The following is a 14,727-nucleotide window of genomic DNA, read 5'->3' as shown; positions in this document are numbered from 1 at the left end:
TAATTTCTTGCTCTTCTCTATGTCTTTTTGTCGTTTTAGAAAATGACTCAAAGATTCTTTCAAATCAGACTGTCCAGTCTACACAAAAATATTACTGAGTTTAGTAACTACAGTGAAATCATAGTTCTTGTATAACAATGGAAAAAGTGAGCTGGTTGAACTTTTCTAGTTAATGTCTAGGAAATATATTGCAATGTGTACGGCCAACAGTAAGTTTTATTTCATATCTAAGATAGCACTGTTTAATACTCAAATAGTTTTCTTCATTTATTTCTACTTTGAAAGTGAAAAGGAAAGAGATAAAGAACAGGAATAAAAAATGATTTGCCATATAAGTCACTCTCTGATTCTGGAAATAAAATATTTTAATTCAGTTTCACTTAAAAAATAAAAGTAGTTTCTTACTCCCACACTGAGCACATTAACATTTTCACATACAGAAAGCCTAGGTACATTGAATTGTTTAAAAGACATGTCTCCACATAATACAATTACATTCACATGAAGTATATAAACTTATATAATTGTATATATTCGTTACTTTTGCATCTGGTACTTTTACAAAACTAACACATAATACGCTTATTTTCTAAAAGTCAATTCTTAGATGATGATCTAAAGTTAGGAGAGTCTCATGAAGAATTTTAATAGTTGTGTTCATATGAGAATTCAGTAATTGCCTAAACATAAGCTTCAAACTAAAGTTTTAGCAATTTAAGTGACCTGACTGGCAATGCATGGGATTCTTATCAGGTTGTACTGTCTGGTTTACAGTTTAAGTCATTTCAAGTGGTTTCTAATTATTTGTGCATTAGGGGGTAAAAAGCACCAAGGATAATAAATATTTTTTCACATCACAGATGAAATCACAAAACAATGATCTCAATATCCTTTCAAAATCTAATCATTTGAAAAGAGCAAATGTTCAATCTTTAAGCTTTCTTTGTGAGATCAACTGATACACTAGAGATAAGAATGGAAATGCTAAAAAAAGAGGTGCTATACATAATATCTACTAACTACAGAATTCAGACATTCTTCTCACATTGATGATATCCATTTCTGAACTGATTTCCTTAGATCTAAAAAGAACTCTGAAAATAAGTGTAACATTTATAAACTTGTCAACTATATCTCTTAAAAAAAAATAATCTAAAGCTGTCTTTCTTCCCAACACATGAAGCAAAAGTTTCCTGATGAGCAAAAGCACCTTATGGTAAGGAAATATATAAAGAAAGTGTTTTCTACAAATTAATATAGAAATTTATGTACATAAAGGTGTAGTTATCCCAGCTGTATATGTAATATTTTAAATAACACACAATAAAAAAACTCAAAGTACATATTGAAAAAATAACCCATATGCTAATACTCCAGTTATTAAATATTGCAGCATATCTGTAATTCTAACAATTGGGGGGAAAAGTTTCTAATCTAAATGATCAATGAAATCTCTTTGGAAATACACTTAAAAAATCTGCAATCAGTAATCCTGACTGCCAAATTCTAACCCAAGCTATAGGTTTTACAGCTAAGATAAAATCTCATGAAAATGAAAGTGTATATAGAGGTCACCTCACAGATTCTTAAGTAAACAGCATTATTGATGTGACACTGGTACAAGCTAGCTGGGCTTTTCTGTCCTTGTCTTTACCAAGGGCACATGGTAAACATAACATTAAGAATGACAGACCTTCCTCACCATAACTTTTGCTGCTCATAAAATGTTAATGAACATTGTCTTAAACATTTCAAGATCATGAGAAAAGTTCCTTACCTGAATATATATGATGAATTCTCTAGATTTAACATATTTTAAAATGAATTCAGAGATGTATAAGGAGAAACATAAACTACTTGCTTTGACAGTTTTCAGCCCAGGTTTATTATGTGTCCTTTTACGTGATTTTTATATATTTAAGGAGTTCCAGCTTCTGCTAAGATTTCATTTCTTTTTCCCTGTGGTTTTTTTGTGTTCATGCATTTCTGTTTTGTTAGTTATATTCTTTTTTCGAGATGAGGTATTAGGAACAACTGCATTAGAAGGTCCGCTGGTAGCTATACAAAAAGAGAAAAACTATTGCTTAGATTTTCACAAGCAATTCATGTTCAAATAATACTGCTAAGTGACAAAATAATTAATTTTAATTGTGATATAAATGAAACATTGTAAACACTCAATAGAGCATTTTTAACCTTTTAACTTTTTAGAATTCAACACCAATACAAAAAAGTAATGTCAATGGGCTGGGTCCACAAAACAAATTTCTCTTTTCACTCTAGGTTCTTCCTGGAAAACTAATTTATTCATCATTTTTAACTACCGTCCATTGTGCTAACAATCTTCAAATGTGCACTTCTGTTCTGGGTCTTTTCCCTTACTTCAAGATTTATATACCCTGTATATCCTACTAGAAATCTCTGTATAGATAACTGACAGGAAACATAATATGTTTTAAACTGAACTCATCATTTCCCTATAAACATCTACTTTCTACTCTGTCTCTTATGTCACCACTATTTAAAAAGTCTGAAGGTGGGGTGCCTGAGTGGCTTGGTCGGTTAAGCATCTGCCTTCGGCTCAGGTCATGATCTCAGGGTCCTGGGATCGAGACCCACATCGGGCTCATTGCTCAGTGGGGAGTCTGCTTCTCCCTCTCCTCTCCGCTTGTGAGCTGTCAAATAAATAAATAAAATCTTTAAAAAAATAAATAAAAATTCCGAAGGTTAGAAGACTATAAACATTCTTCACTTAGAAATCATCCTTCCAAACCCAAATCAAACCCTAATGAGTTACTAAAAAATTATTCTAAGCCAGATTCCACTTCCAGTATGGATGGGAAGTTTCTGTCAGACCAATTCTCCTACAGATAACAAGTATAAACTTTGGATAAAATATGAAAAACAACTATTTGAAGACAATGAAGAGTAAACAAAAGCAGGCAAATACTGGAATAAAATCAACACTTGGAGGAAGGGAACTCATGTTGAGTCCCCCCAACACACACAGTTTTTAAAAAGTTTTTGGCCTTAAAAAAATGGGGTGCCTGGGTGGCTCAGTCAGTTGAGTGTATGACTCTTGATTTCAGCTCTGGCCATGATCTCAGGGTTGTGACCACATTGCTCTGGGTGTGGAGCCTGCTTGGGATTCTCTCTCTCCCTCTCCCTTTGCCCCTCTGTTCTACCTACCCTCCCCCTGACCCCGCTCATGGCTCACAAGCTGTTTCTCTCAAAAAAAAAAAAAAAAAAAGAAAGCTTTTGGCCTAAGGACAGTATCCAGAGTATCCAGTCTGAACCATGTGCAATGACTAAAACTCCAACATAGAACTCATTCTTAGTAGCATGAAGAACCAGAAGATAAGTATTGGAGCAACTATAGCTGCTGGAAGTCAGGTGGGAGATCCCAGAAAGGGAAAGCCCCCAATTCTTTGTATAAACTTGATCACATTTATGTCATGAGCAGGGTAAGCTCCAAGAAGTCCAGCTGAGGCTAAAAGAAATGAAGTGAAATGTGAGCTGCCAATGACTTGAGGGGACACAGTTTTGCAATCTGAGTTTAGCCAAGGTTAACTCTTTGCTTGAAAAGAACCCAAACAACTCAATACTCTTGGGAGAAATATAACAAAAATAACAGTTTGGACTTTATACAACATCTCATTCATAATGTCTAGGATACAATCCAAAATTACTCAATGTATGAAGAAACAGGAAAACATCCTTCTTCTTGAAAATGGATAAACTGATAGAGACCAATCCTGAGATCAGCCAGATTAGTTACACAAGATTTTTAAAGCAAGTATTTTAACTATACTCAAGAACAAAGGAAAAGATTGCTTATAATGAATAAGAATATAGGAAATCTCTGAAGAGAAAAAATTAAAAGAATCAAAAAGTGTCTAAAACTAAAGAATAAAAATCCACTAGGTAGGTTAACAGCAGAATGGAGAGGAAAAAGTGAACATCAATCTAGATTATTAAAAAAAAAAAAAAGTCCTAGGCAGGCTTGCCATAGTCAAACTGCTGAGAGTCAAAGATAAAGGGAAAATATTGAAAGCAGGCAGAAAAAAATAATTCATCAATCCACTGCATACATGGAACAATTCAATTAACAAAGACTTCTTATCAGAAACAATGGGAACCAGAAAACGGGAACAGGTGGGAAAAAAACAAAACAAAAAAAACTTTCTTCCTAGAATTATGTCTATCCAGCAAAACTTCTTTTCAAGAATGAAGGTCAAAGAAATACTTTTTTAAATACTAACAGACCTGCAGTATAAGAAATGCTAAAAAGATTCAGGTTGAACGCGAATAAAACTACATGGAAATAAAGCCTTAGGAAAAGGAATAAAAACTGATGGCTAACGTGTGGATAAATAAAAGACTTTTTCTCTTCTTAATTTCTTTAAAATACATATGACTGTTTAAAGCAAATATTCTAACACTGTATTGTAGCCTTTATAATATATGTGGAAGTAACACACATGGATAACTATGTGTTAAGGATGGGAGGAAAGGAAGGTAAATGAACCTATAGTTGCAAGGCTTCCACATTTTGAGTATAAAATTATCTCCAGGTAGACCACGAAAAGTGAAAGATGTGTATTTACAGCCACCAATAAAAGAATAATGCAAAAAGATAAAGCTAACAAGCTAATAGGTAAGTTAAAATACTAAAAAATACTGATACATAAATATATCAGTATAAATATATAAAACATAAAAATATAAAACAAGGAAGAAAAGAATAAAAGAATAACAATCAGAAGGTATAAACAGAAAATACAATAAAATAGTAGATTTAACCCAACCATATCAATAATTACAATGTTAATGAACTGTAAACATTGCAACTATAAGGTAGATATTGTTAGAATGGGTTTTTTAAAAAGCCAAATGCATATTGCCTACGAAAAAAAAAATCCCTTAAATATGAAGACACAGATTGTTTGGAAAAATACTCCATGCATACAGTAGGCATAAGAAATGTGAAGTAGCAAAATTCACAACAGATTAAATAAACTTTAAGACAAATCATTACTAGGAATCAGAGGGACATTTCATGATGATAAATGGGTCAATACATTAGGAAGGCATATGAAATATATATGTACGTAATAAAAAAGCTTCAAAGCACAGAATAAAAGCTGACTGAATTAAAGGTAGAAACAGACAACTCCACAGTTGTGCGTGGAAAGTGCTCTCTAAGCAACTGATACAATAATGAGAACCTCTCCTCCCATGCACATGTCCCCACCCCTCAAAATGGTAAAGACACAGAAGATCTGAATAAGATTATCAGCAATTCTGACCTAATGGGTACTGATAGAACATGATACCAATGAACTATGGAATAAAATTTCTTTTTTAGTGCTCTTGGTACATTTAAGATGTACCAAGTCCAAATGGTAAGCCATAAAAAAAAGTTTCACATGTAGGGGCGCCTGGGTGGCTCAGTTGGTTAAGCAACTGCCTTCGGCTCAGGTCATGATCCTGGAGTCCCGGGATTGAGTCCCGCATCGGGCTCCCTGCTCAGCAGGGAGTCTGCTTCTCCCTCTGACCCTCTTCCCTCTCGTGCTCTCTCTCTATCTCATTCTCTCTCTCTCAAATAAATAAATAAAATCTTAAAAAAAAAAAGTTTCACATGTAAAAGACTGCACTCAGTGTATGTTACAAAACAGTGAATGTTTTGTAATTGCGATGCAATGAAACAAGGAATTAGTAACAAGATATTCACATCCCCACCCCCAAATATTTGGAAATTAACCAATACGTTTCTAAATACTCCATGACTCAAGGAATAAATCACAATGTGAATTAGAAAATATTTTTAACTGAATGAGAATGAAAATTTAACTTTTGTGAAATGTAGCTAAAAGAGGAAAACTTATAGCTTTAAATGTTTATATAACAAGAGAAGAAATGTCTAACAAAAAGTGATTTAAGAAACTACAGAGGATAAAAGTAAATCCAAAATAAGTGAAGGAAGAAAATATTAAAGAGCAGAAATCAATGAAATATAAAACAAACAGCTAAAATCTAGCTCTTTGAGAACACCAACAGAATGGATAATTCCCTAGTGAGAGTAATGAAGGAAAAAACCCACAACACAAATTATCAGTATCATAAATAATGGAAGTTATTACCACAGTCATTAAAAGGATAATAAAGTAACCAGAAAGTCGACCACTAAGATAAAATGAACAAATTCCTTGAAAAATACAAGTTATCAAAGCCATCACTAAAATGAAACAAAAAATTAATTCTATCAAAATTTAAGAAATACCTATCTTACGAAAACTCATTCAGAAAAGAGAAAGAGGAAGAAATATTTCCGAAATCATTTTATGAAGCCAGCATCAACCTGATACCAAAATCTAAAAGACATTACAAAAACAAAAAACAAGAAAACAAACAAAACAAACAAATAAAAACAACAACTACAGACCAACTGTTATCTTTCACAAATGCAGGTGCCCCAAATCCTCAAAAGTCAAATTGAATTCAACAACTCTAAATAAATTATTCATCATGACCAAGTAGGGCTTATTCCAGAAATGCAAGATTGGCTTTTATCAGCCTATGTTTTATTTGAAAAGTCAAATATAATACCACTTCATCGTTATTATTTAAAAATGCTTCTGAAATAATGCATTTATTATGTGTCTAATATGTAGAGAACAACAATGTACCATGATTCAAAGAGTATTCAAATCCTAGGTCTACCACTTACTAGTTATGTGAACAGGGATAAGTCACAACCTCTCTGCAACTTTTCATCCATAATGGCATGGCCATGGGCCATGTTTAGAAATTTAAGAATAAAAAAGCGCTTTGCAGCATAAAAAAACTAGACAAATATTAGCTTTGAGCTGTATATGGAATACACGATAATTTATATTTAAGATACTAAGATATTAAGATTTATATTTAAGATTTCAGTTGTCTGTACCTGCATATTCTGGTTAGTTGGAATGTACTAAGTTTAAATATATTTAAGATACTGCCTTTAACTTGTAAGGCCTGATAATCTGACAGAGCTATAATTAATTAGGTATAAATATCAAGTCAGTAGTAGAGTGTCATTGGAGTTCTTGTTTTGGTAATCATATAAATACATCACCATTGGAGGGGGCTGGGTTGGGGTTTGAAGAGTGGGAAGTAAGGGGAGAACATTTTTGAAGAAGAAAAATGACCTGAATGTCAAAGGGATTTATTTGGGGGGAAGTGAACAACACTATAACAACAATGGCAGCTAACATTTAGTGAGTGTTTACTGTGTGTGTCAAGTACTTTACATGTATTATTGGATTCATTTCTGACAACCTTTAAAAGAGGCACTATTACCCTAATTTTATGACTATGAAACCGAGGATCAGAGAAGTTAAGTAATTTACCCAAGATCATATAGCTAACAAGTAGTAGAGCTGAGATTTTAATCTAGGTTCCTCCCACTCCCAAGCACAAACTCTTAACCAAAAGAATATTTGAGAGCACTAACATGAGGAAAAGAATTAAGAGACTTCCAGTGAGGATACAGTCAAAACCTCGGAGCTATCTAGAATTCTCTGAAGGAAAAAAAATGTAAGGTAAGAAAAAAGGGAGCCGTTGAATGTCCTTGTTTGGCATAGGAAAGTAGGAAGAAGAATGAGTGTCAAACAAGAAGAGTAGAAGAATCAGATAAAGGGAAAGAGCACCAAGACAAAGTACACTGTGGAAGTCAGAATAAGATAAGATTTCAGGAAGGATCAATCACATAATCAAATATGCCAAAAAGGAAAAACAGAAAAAAGTTGGGGCGCTTGGCTGGCTCAGTTGGTAGAGTGTGACTCTTGACCTTGGTGTTGTGAGTTCAAGTCCCAGGTTGGGTGTAGAGATTACTTAAAAAATAAAATCTTACAAAGAACAACAACAACAACAAAAAAGTTGACTGCGAATGGGGAATTAAGACACTGTAAAAAAAGAGAAAAAAATTTCATATAAAATGACAAATAATGCCTAGGCTCAAAAGAAAAGCAAAAAGTTCGTAAGTTGGTGTGCAGAAAAGTATCAGTATGAAATATATTTTATTAACAGATACAGGGGTGGGAGAGACAACAGAGAAAAAATATAAATACACCAATAAACTATAATAACAATTTTTAACTCTAGGAATTGTAACGATCCTTCCTAAAAACAGATTTTAAACTCAAAAAGCAAGCTATTATTACTCCTTTAATTGTGTACAGAATCCATAAATTCACACACAGTTCTAACCTGGTTTGCTGCTTGCTTTCGTACTCTTTAAGGTAGCTGGTGGTGTTGGGAGGATCTTTGCAGGTGTATATGTATTTAAAGATATTTTTCTTCTCATTACTGGACTGGAACGCGAAGCTGTAGAGGCTGGAAAAAAAAACACAACAGATAGGCAGTTTGATTATTTCTGCCAAGTTCTTACATTTTAGAAATTTCTAATGACATATTTAGTGGACTTATGAATATACATTACAGGAGAAAATAGACAATGTAAGGCTTATAGAGTAAATGCAGCAAAATCTTATCTTTCCTATAAAAAGCTCTCTCATGCTCTTAGCCAAAGAGATGTTCTGTTTCTACTGTAAATAATAAGCATTTAACAGTCTTTACCAAAGGTATGCCAACAAGAATAGAGCAACAGACATAATTTCATACTGCCTTGATAGAAACTCAGATTCTTAAGGAATGGCAGAGAGCTTATGACAGTTTTACTGCCTGGTTAAAAAATAAAAATAAAAAAAAAAAGACAGGGTCCCAAATTCTTTTTCTCTTAAAAATATGAAGTAGAGATTCAGGGATAGTTAATCTATAAACATTATGGTCTATTAAACTATTATATTTAAGAATAAACTAATAGATTATAAGTAATAAAATAAATCAGATTGTCTTCCTCTATTATCTAGTTGAGGATTTATCTTAATGAAAGGGAATTTTAAAGATTTCTTTTTCTTTCTAATCACAGTGGGGCAATTAAGAGGTGTGACAAGGAAAAGTAGGGATAATTCTTAAGTACGAATTCCTCTGGGGAAGGATAGGTCAGAGCAGGAGAGCTACTAGAACGAGCTTCTGAGTTCCTAACCGAAGGGAGCTGAGGAGTTAACAAAAAGCAAGATTTGCCTGTTTCTGCAATTTGGGGGGAGGATATGATAGCAATAAACAGCATGTCTCTGAAAAATAAATATGTGGACCAATTATAACAACTGTGCCTTAGATGGCTGATATCTGTCTACACTGAATGAATATAAATCCCAATGGCAGAAGTTCCAAGTTTAATGACATAATACACAAATGATAAAAAAAATCCCTAAAGTACCATGTAAAGCACTATACCACTACTAAGTCTTTCCTGCCTCTATATTTTATCCTGTTAACTTCCATCTCTAACTTATCCAATTAGCATTTCCACAGCTTCCCCCCATCTGATTCTGTTAGTGTCCCATTGTACCTATCTACTAGCTACCACAAAATTGATTAATTTTGTCCTAAGTGAGGAAAAAGCCTTTCTGAATGACTGAGGATTAACAACGTCAGCTTCTTTGTTATAAACAGCACAAAATCAAGAGTCTATATTATGATGCTAATTCCTTGACAATGCAAGGAATTAAGTATAAATAATGTAAATATCCTGTGATTACTATTAATTCTGCAGTTACAGTATAAAATGTAGGCTTCAGATAACTTTTATTATAATTGGCATCTATTTTCTTTACTATTCAAAAAGAATTTAAAGAAACCATACACTTTAGAAGACCTGGATTTTAGTCTTGCTTGATCACTAATTTCTTGATTTCCTCAATGGTGTCTAAGTTTTTTTCTTTAAACAGTAAATTTTTCCCAAATGAAATCTTAAATAAAATGGATGAAAACAGATACTCTGGTTGAAGCAGCCATGCAAGACATAAGGCCTAACCACTCAGCATCTTCCTCATGGAACTTCCAAAAGCTCTTGGGAATACAGATTGAAGACCAATGAACCAGAGGGACTCTAAGGTTTATCCAATTCTATGAACTGCATTAACTGTATTTACGTTCTCATCTAGTTCTCTTAGTAAGTAATGGCAGGAAATTTTAGAAGAGCTACAGGGCTTGAGGTACAACTTGTACCCATGATATAGAGAAGACTAACCTGAAATGGAAAAGGAATTTAATATCCTTCATTAATATACCTCAATAATACACTCTGATGAACTGAATTCATTAACCACAGAAATAAAGCCAACATAATATAACAGCATCACAGAATATAACTTCAAAGATGATCTTTTTGTAAATATTCCACAATTCTCTTCCCAAAACAGCTGTCATTACTGCTATTTCCCTTGTCATTCACTGAAAATCTTCTAAAGTCTAAATAGCATTGATATCTATCCTAAGTTCTAATTTAATAATTAGAATCTTTCCTTCATCTCTATTTTAAGATTATAAATCCTTACCCCAGGGAAGAAGTGAAACATCAAGTATAAAGGGGGTAAAGGGTAAACGAAAATTCATTCAGGTTCTCTACTGCAATTTGAGGAAAAGCACTGTCCATTCTATCAGCTAACAGAGAAGAAAGGGAGATGAACATTCTTCGTTTTCCTAACTTTGACTTCATAGAGCTTAAAGTTATTTCATTTGGAGTATTACCAGTTCTCAGAATCAGACACATTCACATGCAGATTTTGAAATCAAAACCTACTTCCTAAAACCATTCCTAAAAGTATTTTAGAATGCCCAGATATCTCTCCATTACTGTTAATGATTCAATGTTGACTTCCACTACCAGAAGTGTAAGAAAAGGGAAGCCACTATACTGCAGAAATGCAGGGGGCACCATTCAGACAGAATACAATGTGAACAGAACTCTCTAGAATCATACAATGTGGTAGTCAGAAAGGGAAGAGGAAAACAGCAACATGTGAAAGTGGCTTTCACTCCCAGACCTCCAATTTCATTCTTCAGAGAAAGAGATTTACAGTATGCACCTTATGAAAAGGAGAAAGGTATACATTGAAAGTTTGTGACTTTCTGAAGATATGACTAGCCCCAGCAAGATCCTTAACAGCGCATGGTCTCCCCAAACTGGATGCTTCCTAAACTGGAAATTCCAGTGTGCTGACGGATCTTATAGAGCTGAGAATGACAGCAGTCAGCTGACTTCTCACACCCAAAAAGGTAGCCCTAAGGGTTTCCCAAAATGATGTCTCTTACAAGAGTGCTATAGAATGTTTAAAAGTGTCAGCAAAAATGTGCTTTCTCAAAAAATAAGGTTTGGAAAATCTGGGTATACAGCTTTCCTTACAGAAGAACCTTAGCTATTTCTACACTAATATAACTCTATCTCTCCAAAGAGAGGTAGGATATAAATATACAGTTTCCAAAACTTACTGAGCCATGAATCCCTTTTCTTCAATGAATGAATCTTTTCAGAATATTTTCTGAAGAACATAACTTGAAAACCCTTTTGTCCTAATTTGCTCTCTTTAGTCAAGAGCTCCTTCTCAATCAGAATGACTACTTACCAGAGCTGTTGTGGGGATAGACATGTGTGCATGTGTGGGTTTAATGACAAATGATATTTTGTAATTTTTAAAAAGCTTATAAAATGACACATGATAAGAATGTGGAAAAAGACCATGACTCTATATTGTTGACTTCTATTGCTGGGTCTTAGATTTTTCTCTTTCCTTTTTAGAAAGAAAAAGATTTTTGGGAAGAGTCAAGAAAAGTGGCATACTGCATAGTAATTACACCAAAGAATTCCAAATAATGTTCCTTTATACCCCCTTTCCTCGTAAAATTCTATTCACTACCACTAGTTGAGTTTGTTGTTATAATTCTTTTTATATTCAGATAATATCTACTGCCACAAAATGATAATAATAATAATAGTAATAAAAATAATTTTCCTACAAATTTCAGGGGTCTTCCGTGGAACTTCACTTGATGGAGAAGCAATGGAAGCAAGAAATTCATCCACCTGCTTTAAAGACAGGGCATTGTGAAGAGTCTCTAGAGGACAAATAGATGGCACCATGGAATACAACTCAAAGCCTGAAAAAAAGAAATGAAGAAAATTTGGATATTTAAAAAATCTTTAATTAAGAAGGAAGACGACCACTGCTTAGGACTGTATGGGTTAGGTCTTTCCAATCTATCACATGCAAACACATGAGATCTCTGAAGTCATGACACCAGATGCTATGCAATATGGGATTGGAACAAGATGTGACAAAGATTTCATTTTAAATGTAATTACATAGTACAGCATGCACACAATTTCATTCTATATTTTGGTAAAATCTAAGAATGATACTTAAAGAAAAAACCTGGGGGGAAAAGTAGAAAACATTATATTGTTTCAGTTTTTACTTTAAAAAATCAGGTCGGGCGCCTGGGTGGCTCAGTTGGTTAGACGACTGCCTTCGGCTCAGGTCATGATCCTGGAGTCTCAGGATTGAGTCCCACATTGGGCTCCCTGCTCAGCGGGGAGTCTGCTTCTCCCTCTGACCCTCCCCCCTCTCATGCTCTCTCTCTCTCTCATTCTCTCTCTCAAATAAATAAATAAAATCTTTAAAAAAATAAAAAATCAGGTCTACTTGATAGGTGAATAAGTTGATGCCATGATGTGTCCCTTATGCCAGAATGCTAAAATTAACTTCTTACTGAAGAATAATTATGTTGTAATTACTTGTGAAGAGTCATTTAAATTAGCTTTTCTAGTCATACCAAGGCCTACAATACTCTCTAATGTGACCTGAAAACAACATTCATTCATTTATGCTGAAAATGAAATTTCAAAACACATTGTACCTACCTTTATTGAATTAACTCAATAATTCTATTGTTGAAATTGCTAGCTGAGTAAAGTCAGGCCAAGTAAAAAGCAATACAAAATACAGACATGTTTGCATTCAATAATGGCACAGAAATACAAAAATTTCATGAAACAAATCATGCACATATATATTAATACCATCAGTGAAACAAAAATGCTTAAATATACAGGTCTTTTTTTAAACAAATAGAATATAGGTTATTTGCTTTTTATAAAAATTGCCTGTTCATTTAAACTTTATTCAACTGAATGGCTTTTAAAATTGCTTTCATACACAACTGAAATAACAGGTCCTTCTGCATCTACTCTTTCCAAAATCCAAACTAATTTTCCTCCAAAGAAAATACTTTTAATACTTAAATTAAGATTTTATATAAAGGCCAAAATTATTAAATAAAAAGTAAAAATTAATTAAACTCGAATAGACTGCAAAGCTCTCTGCTTCAATAGGCATGTGCTCATTTTAACATTGGCTGATATTTACTTAATTTGGGGAGGAAAAAGTGACCTGAGAACCGCCTAAGTCTTGGCTGAAGTAGGGAAACTATGGTTGAAAGAGAATCTAGTCTTCCTATGAAAATAACAAAAAGGTTTATAAAACTGGTATGTTTGATTTTCAGGTGCAAACCAAAGCATGACAGAACATTACATATACTCAAAAACAAACAAAACAGAAACTATACCGTAACAGCAGCTAAAGCACCTGAATTAAGCACTAAAAAAATTAGGCTTGCACAAGTATTACGTTTTTTTAAAGTACAAGATTCATGCAAATACACGCAAACCCTTTCTTTGCAATACACTAAACTTAACAAGATGATTTTTTTTTTATCCTTTCGTCAGAATGTTTTGTAAATGTTTTATAACAACTATTTCCTTGCCTTTGCCTGTTAGATTTTCTAACAGGCAAATAACAACATAATCAAGTTCCTCTGGTGACACATTTCCCCACTTATCTTTAGTAAACTGTATTTAATGCACAATGAAAGGGTTAGCGCAGCAATTTAAAAAGCCACCCTGCTGTCATGTTTAGAAGCTATAAAAACATACCACTGGAGCCTAGACATTCCACAGAGGAAACGGACCAGCACCTATAGAGGTGTAGGTGTTCTGCACAGAGGCCCAGAAAATAAGGTAAAGCACTGTCAGAAGATACTTGTTTCACCATGTTCCTTGAACTAAAGATGAAGGGAGGGGTAAGTCCATGATATGTATTAAGATGGAAATAACATAAAAGTTAGGGGAAATAAAAAGTGAAAGAGTCAAATGACAATTCATAGGACAGATAAGACAACACAGTATAAAAAAGAAAAAAAAAATCTTGAAAACCCAAAAGAAACATTTCTAGAGTTGAAAGGAATGCATTTATATGCATTAAGTCACATGTGTGGAAAACCCACATTTAAAAAAAAAGTCTTAGCCAAAGGAATATAAAGTTACTCTATTATCTGTTAAATTTAACAAACTTTCTTTTTTAAAGCTTCAATAAACACAGATTCCTCCTATAAAAAAAAAAATTGCAACACTGGCTATAAATACATAAGCATTCTGCATAAAGACTATAGTCAGTCTTAAACCTGTAATGTTTCTTCTTAGAATTTTGTGGCTTCTGTTTTTCTTGTAACTTTGGTTTTTCTTCTAAGAGGTTCTTATGCATGTGGATTCTTTAGAAGCTGCAGCTGTATCAAATAAGGATCTTTTTCTTCAGAAAGTAGCATTTAAAGAGCTACAAAGGAGGGAAAGCACATTAGGCTTTAAGGCTAAATTTTCTCTTGTTGAGGATGAGATCTTCTTACTCCACCTCCAGGAAGTATTTAGTACACTGTTATTTAAGTGTGCTGTTAAAGGATCCAGAAAGGGGAGAATGACCATAAGCTGTGTTTAATTCTTCAGTTTCA

At 33.5% G+C, this 14,727-nt stretch overlaps 1 protein-coding gene across 1 annotated transcript in view; it reads right to left on the bottom strand.

The window, feature by feature from the left end:
- Positions 1–347: 347 nt before the first annotated feature.
- The window catches only part of PPIP5K2 (diphosphoinositol pentakisphosphate kinase 2), a 70,274-nt gene continuing 55,894 nt past the window's right edge, over positions 348–14,727 (bottom strand). Inside the window, 3 exon segments of the mRNA XM_027605988.2 lie at positions 348–2,058; positions 8,254–8,379; positions 11,905–12,045. Of these exon segments, the coding sequence (XP_027461789.2) occupies positions 1,946–2,058; positions 8,254–8,379; positions 11,905–12,045 (380 nt within the window). The 3' untranslated portion in view covers positions 348–1,945.

Source organism: Zalophus californianus, chromosome 5 (assembly GCF_009762305.2).
Source record: "Zalophus californianus isolate mZalCal1 chromosome 5, mZalCal1.pri.v2, whole genome shotgun sequence".
NCBI lineage: Eukaryota > Metazoa > Chordata > Mammalia > Carnivora > Otariidae > Zalophus > Zalophus californianus.
The sequence above is the reverse complement of the archived record's forward strand: the minus strand, read 5'-3'. Positions and strand labels throughout refer to the sequence as shown.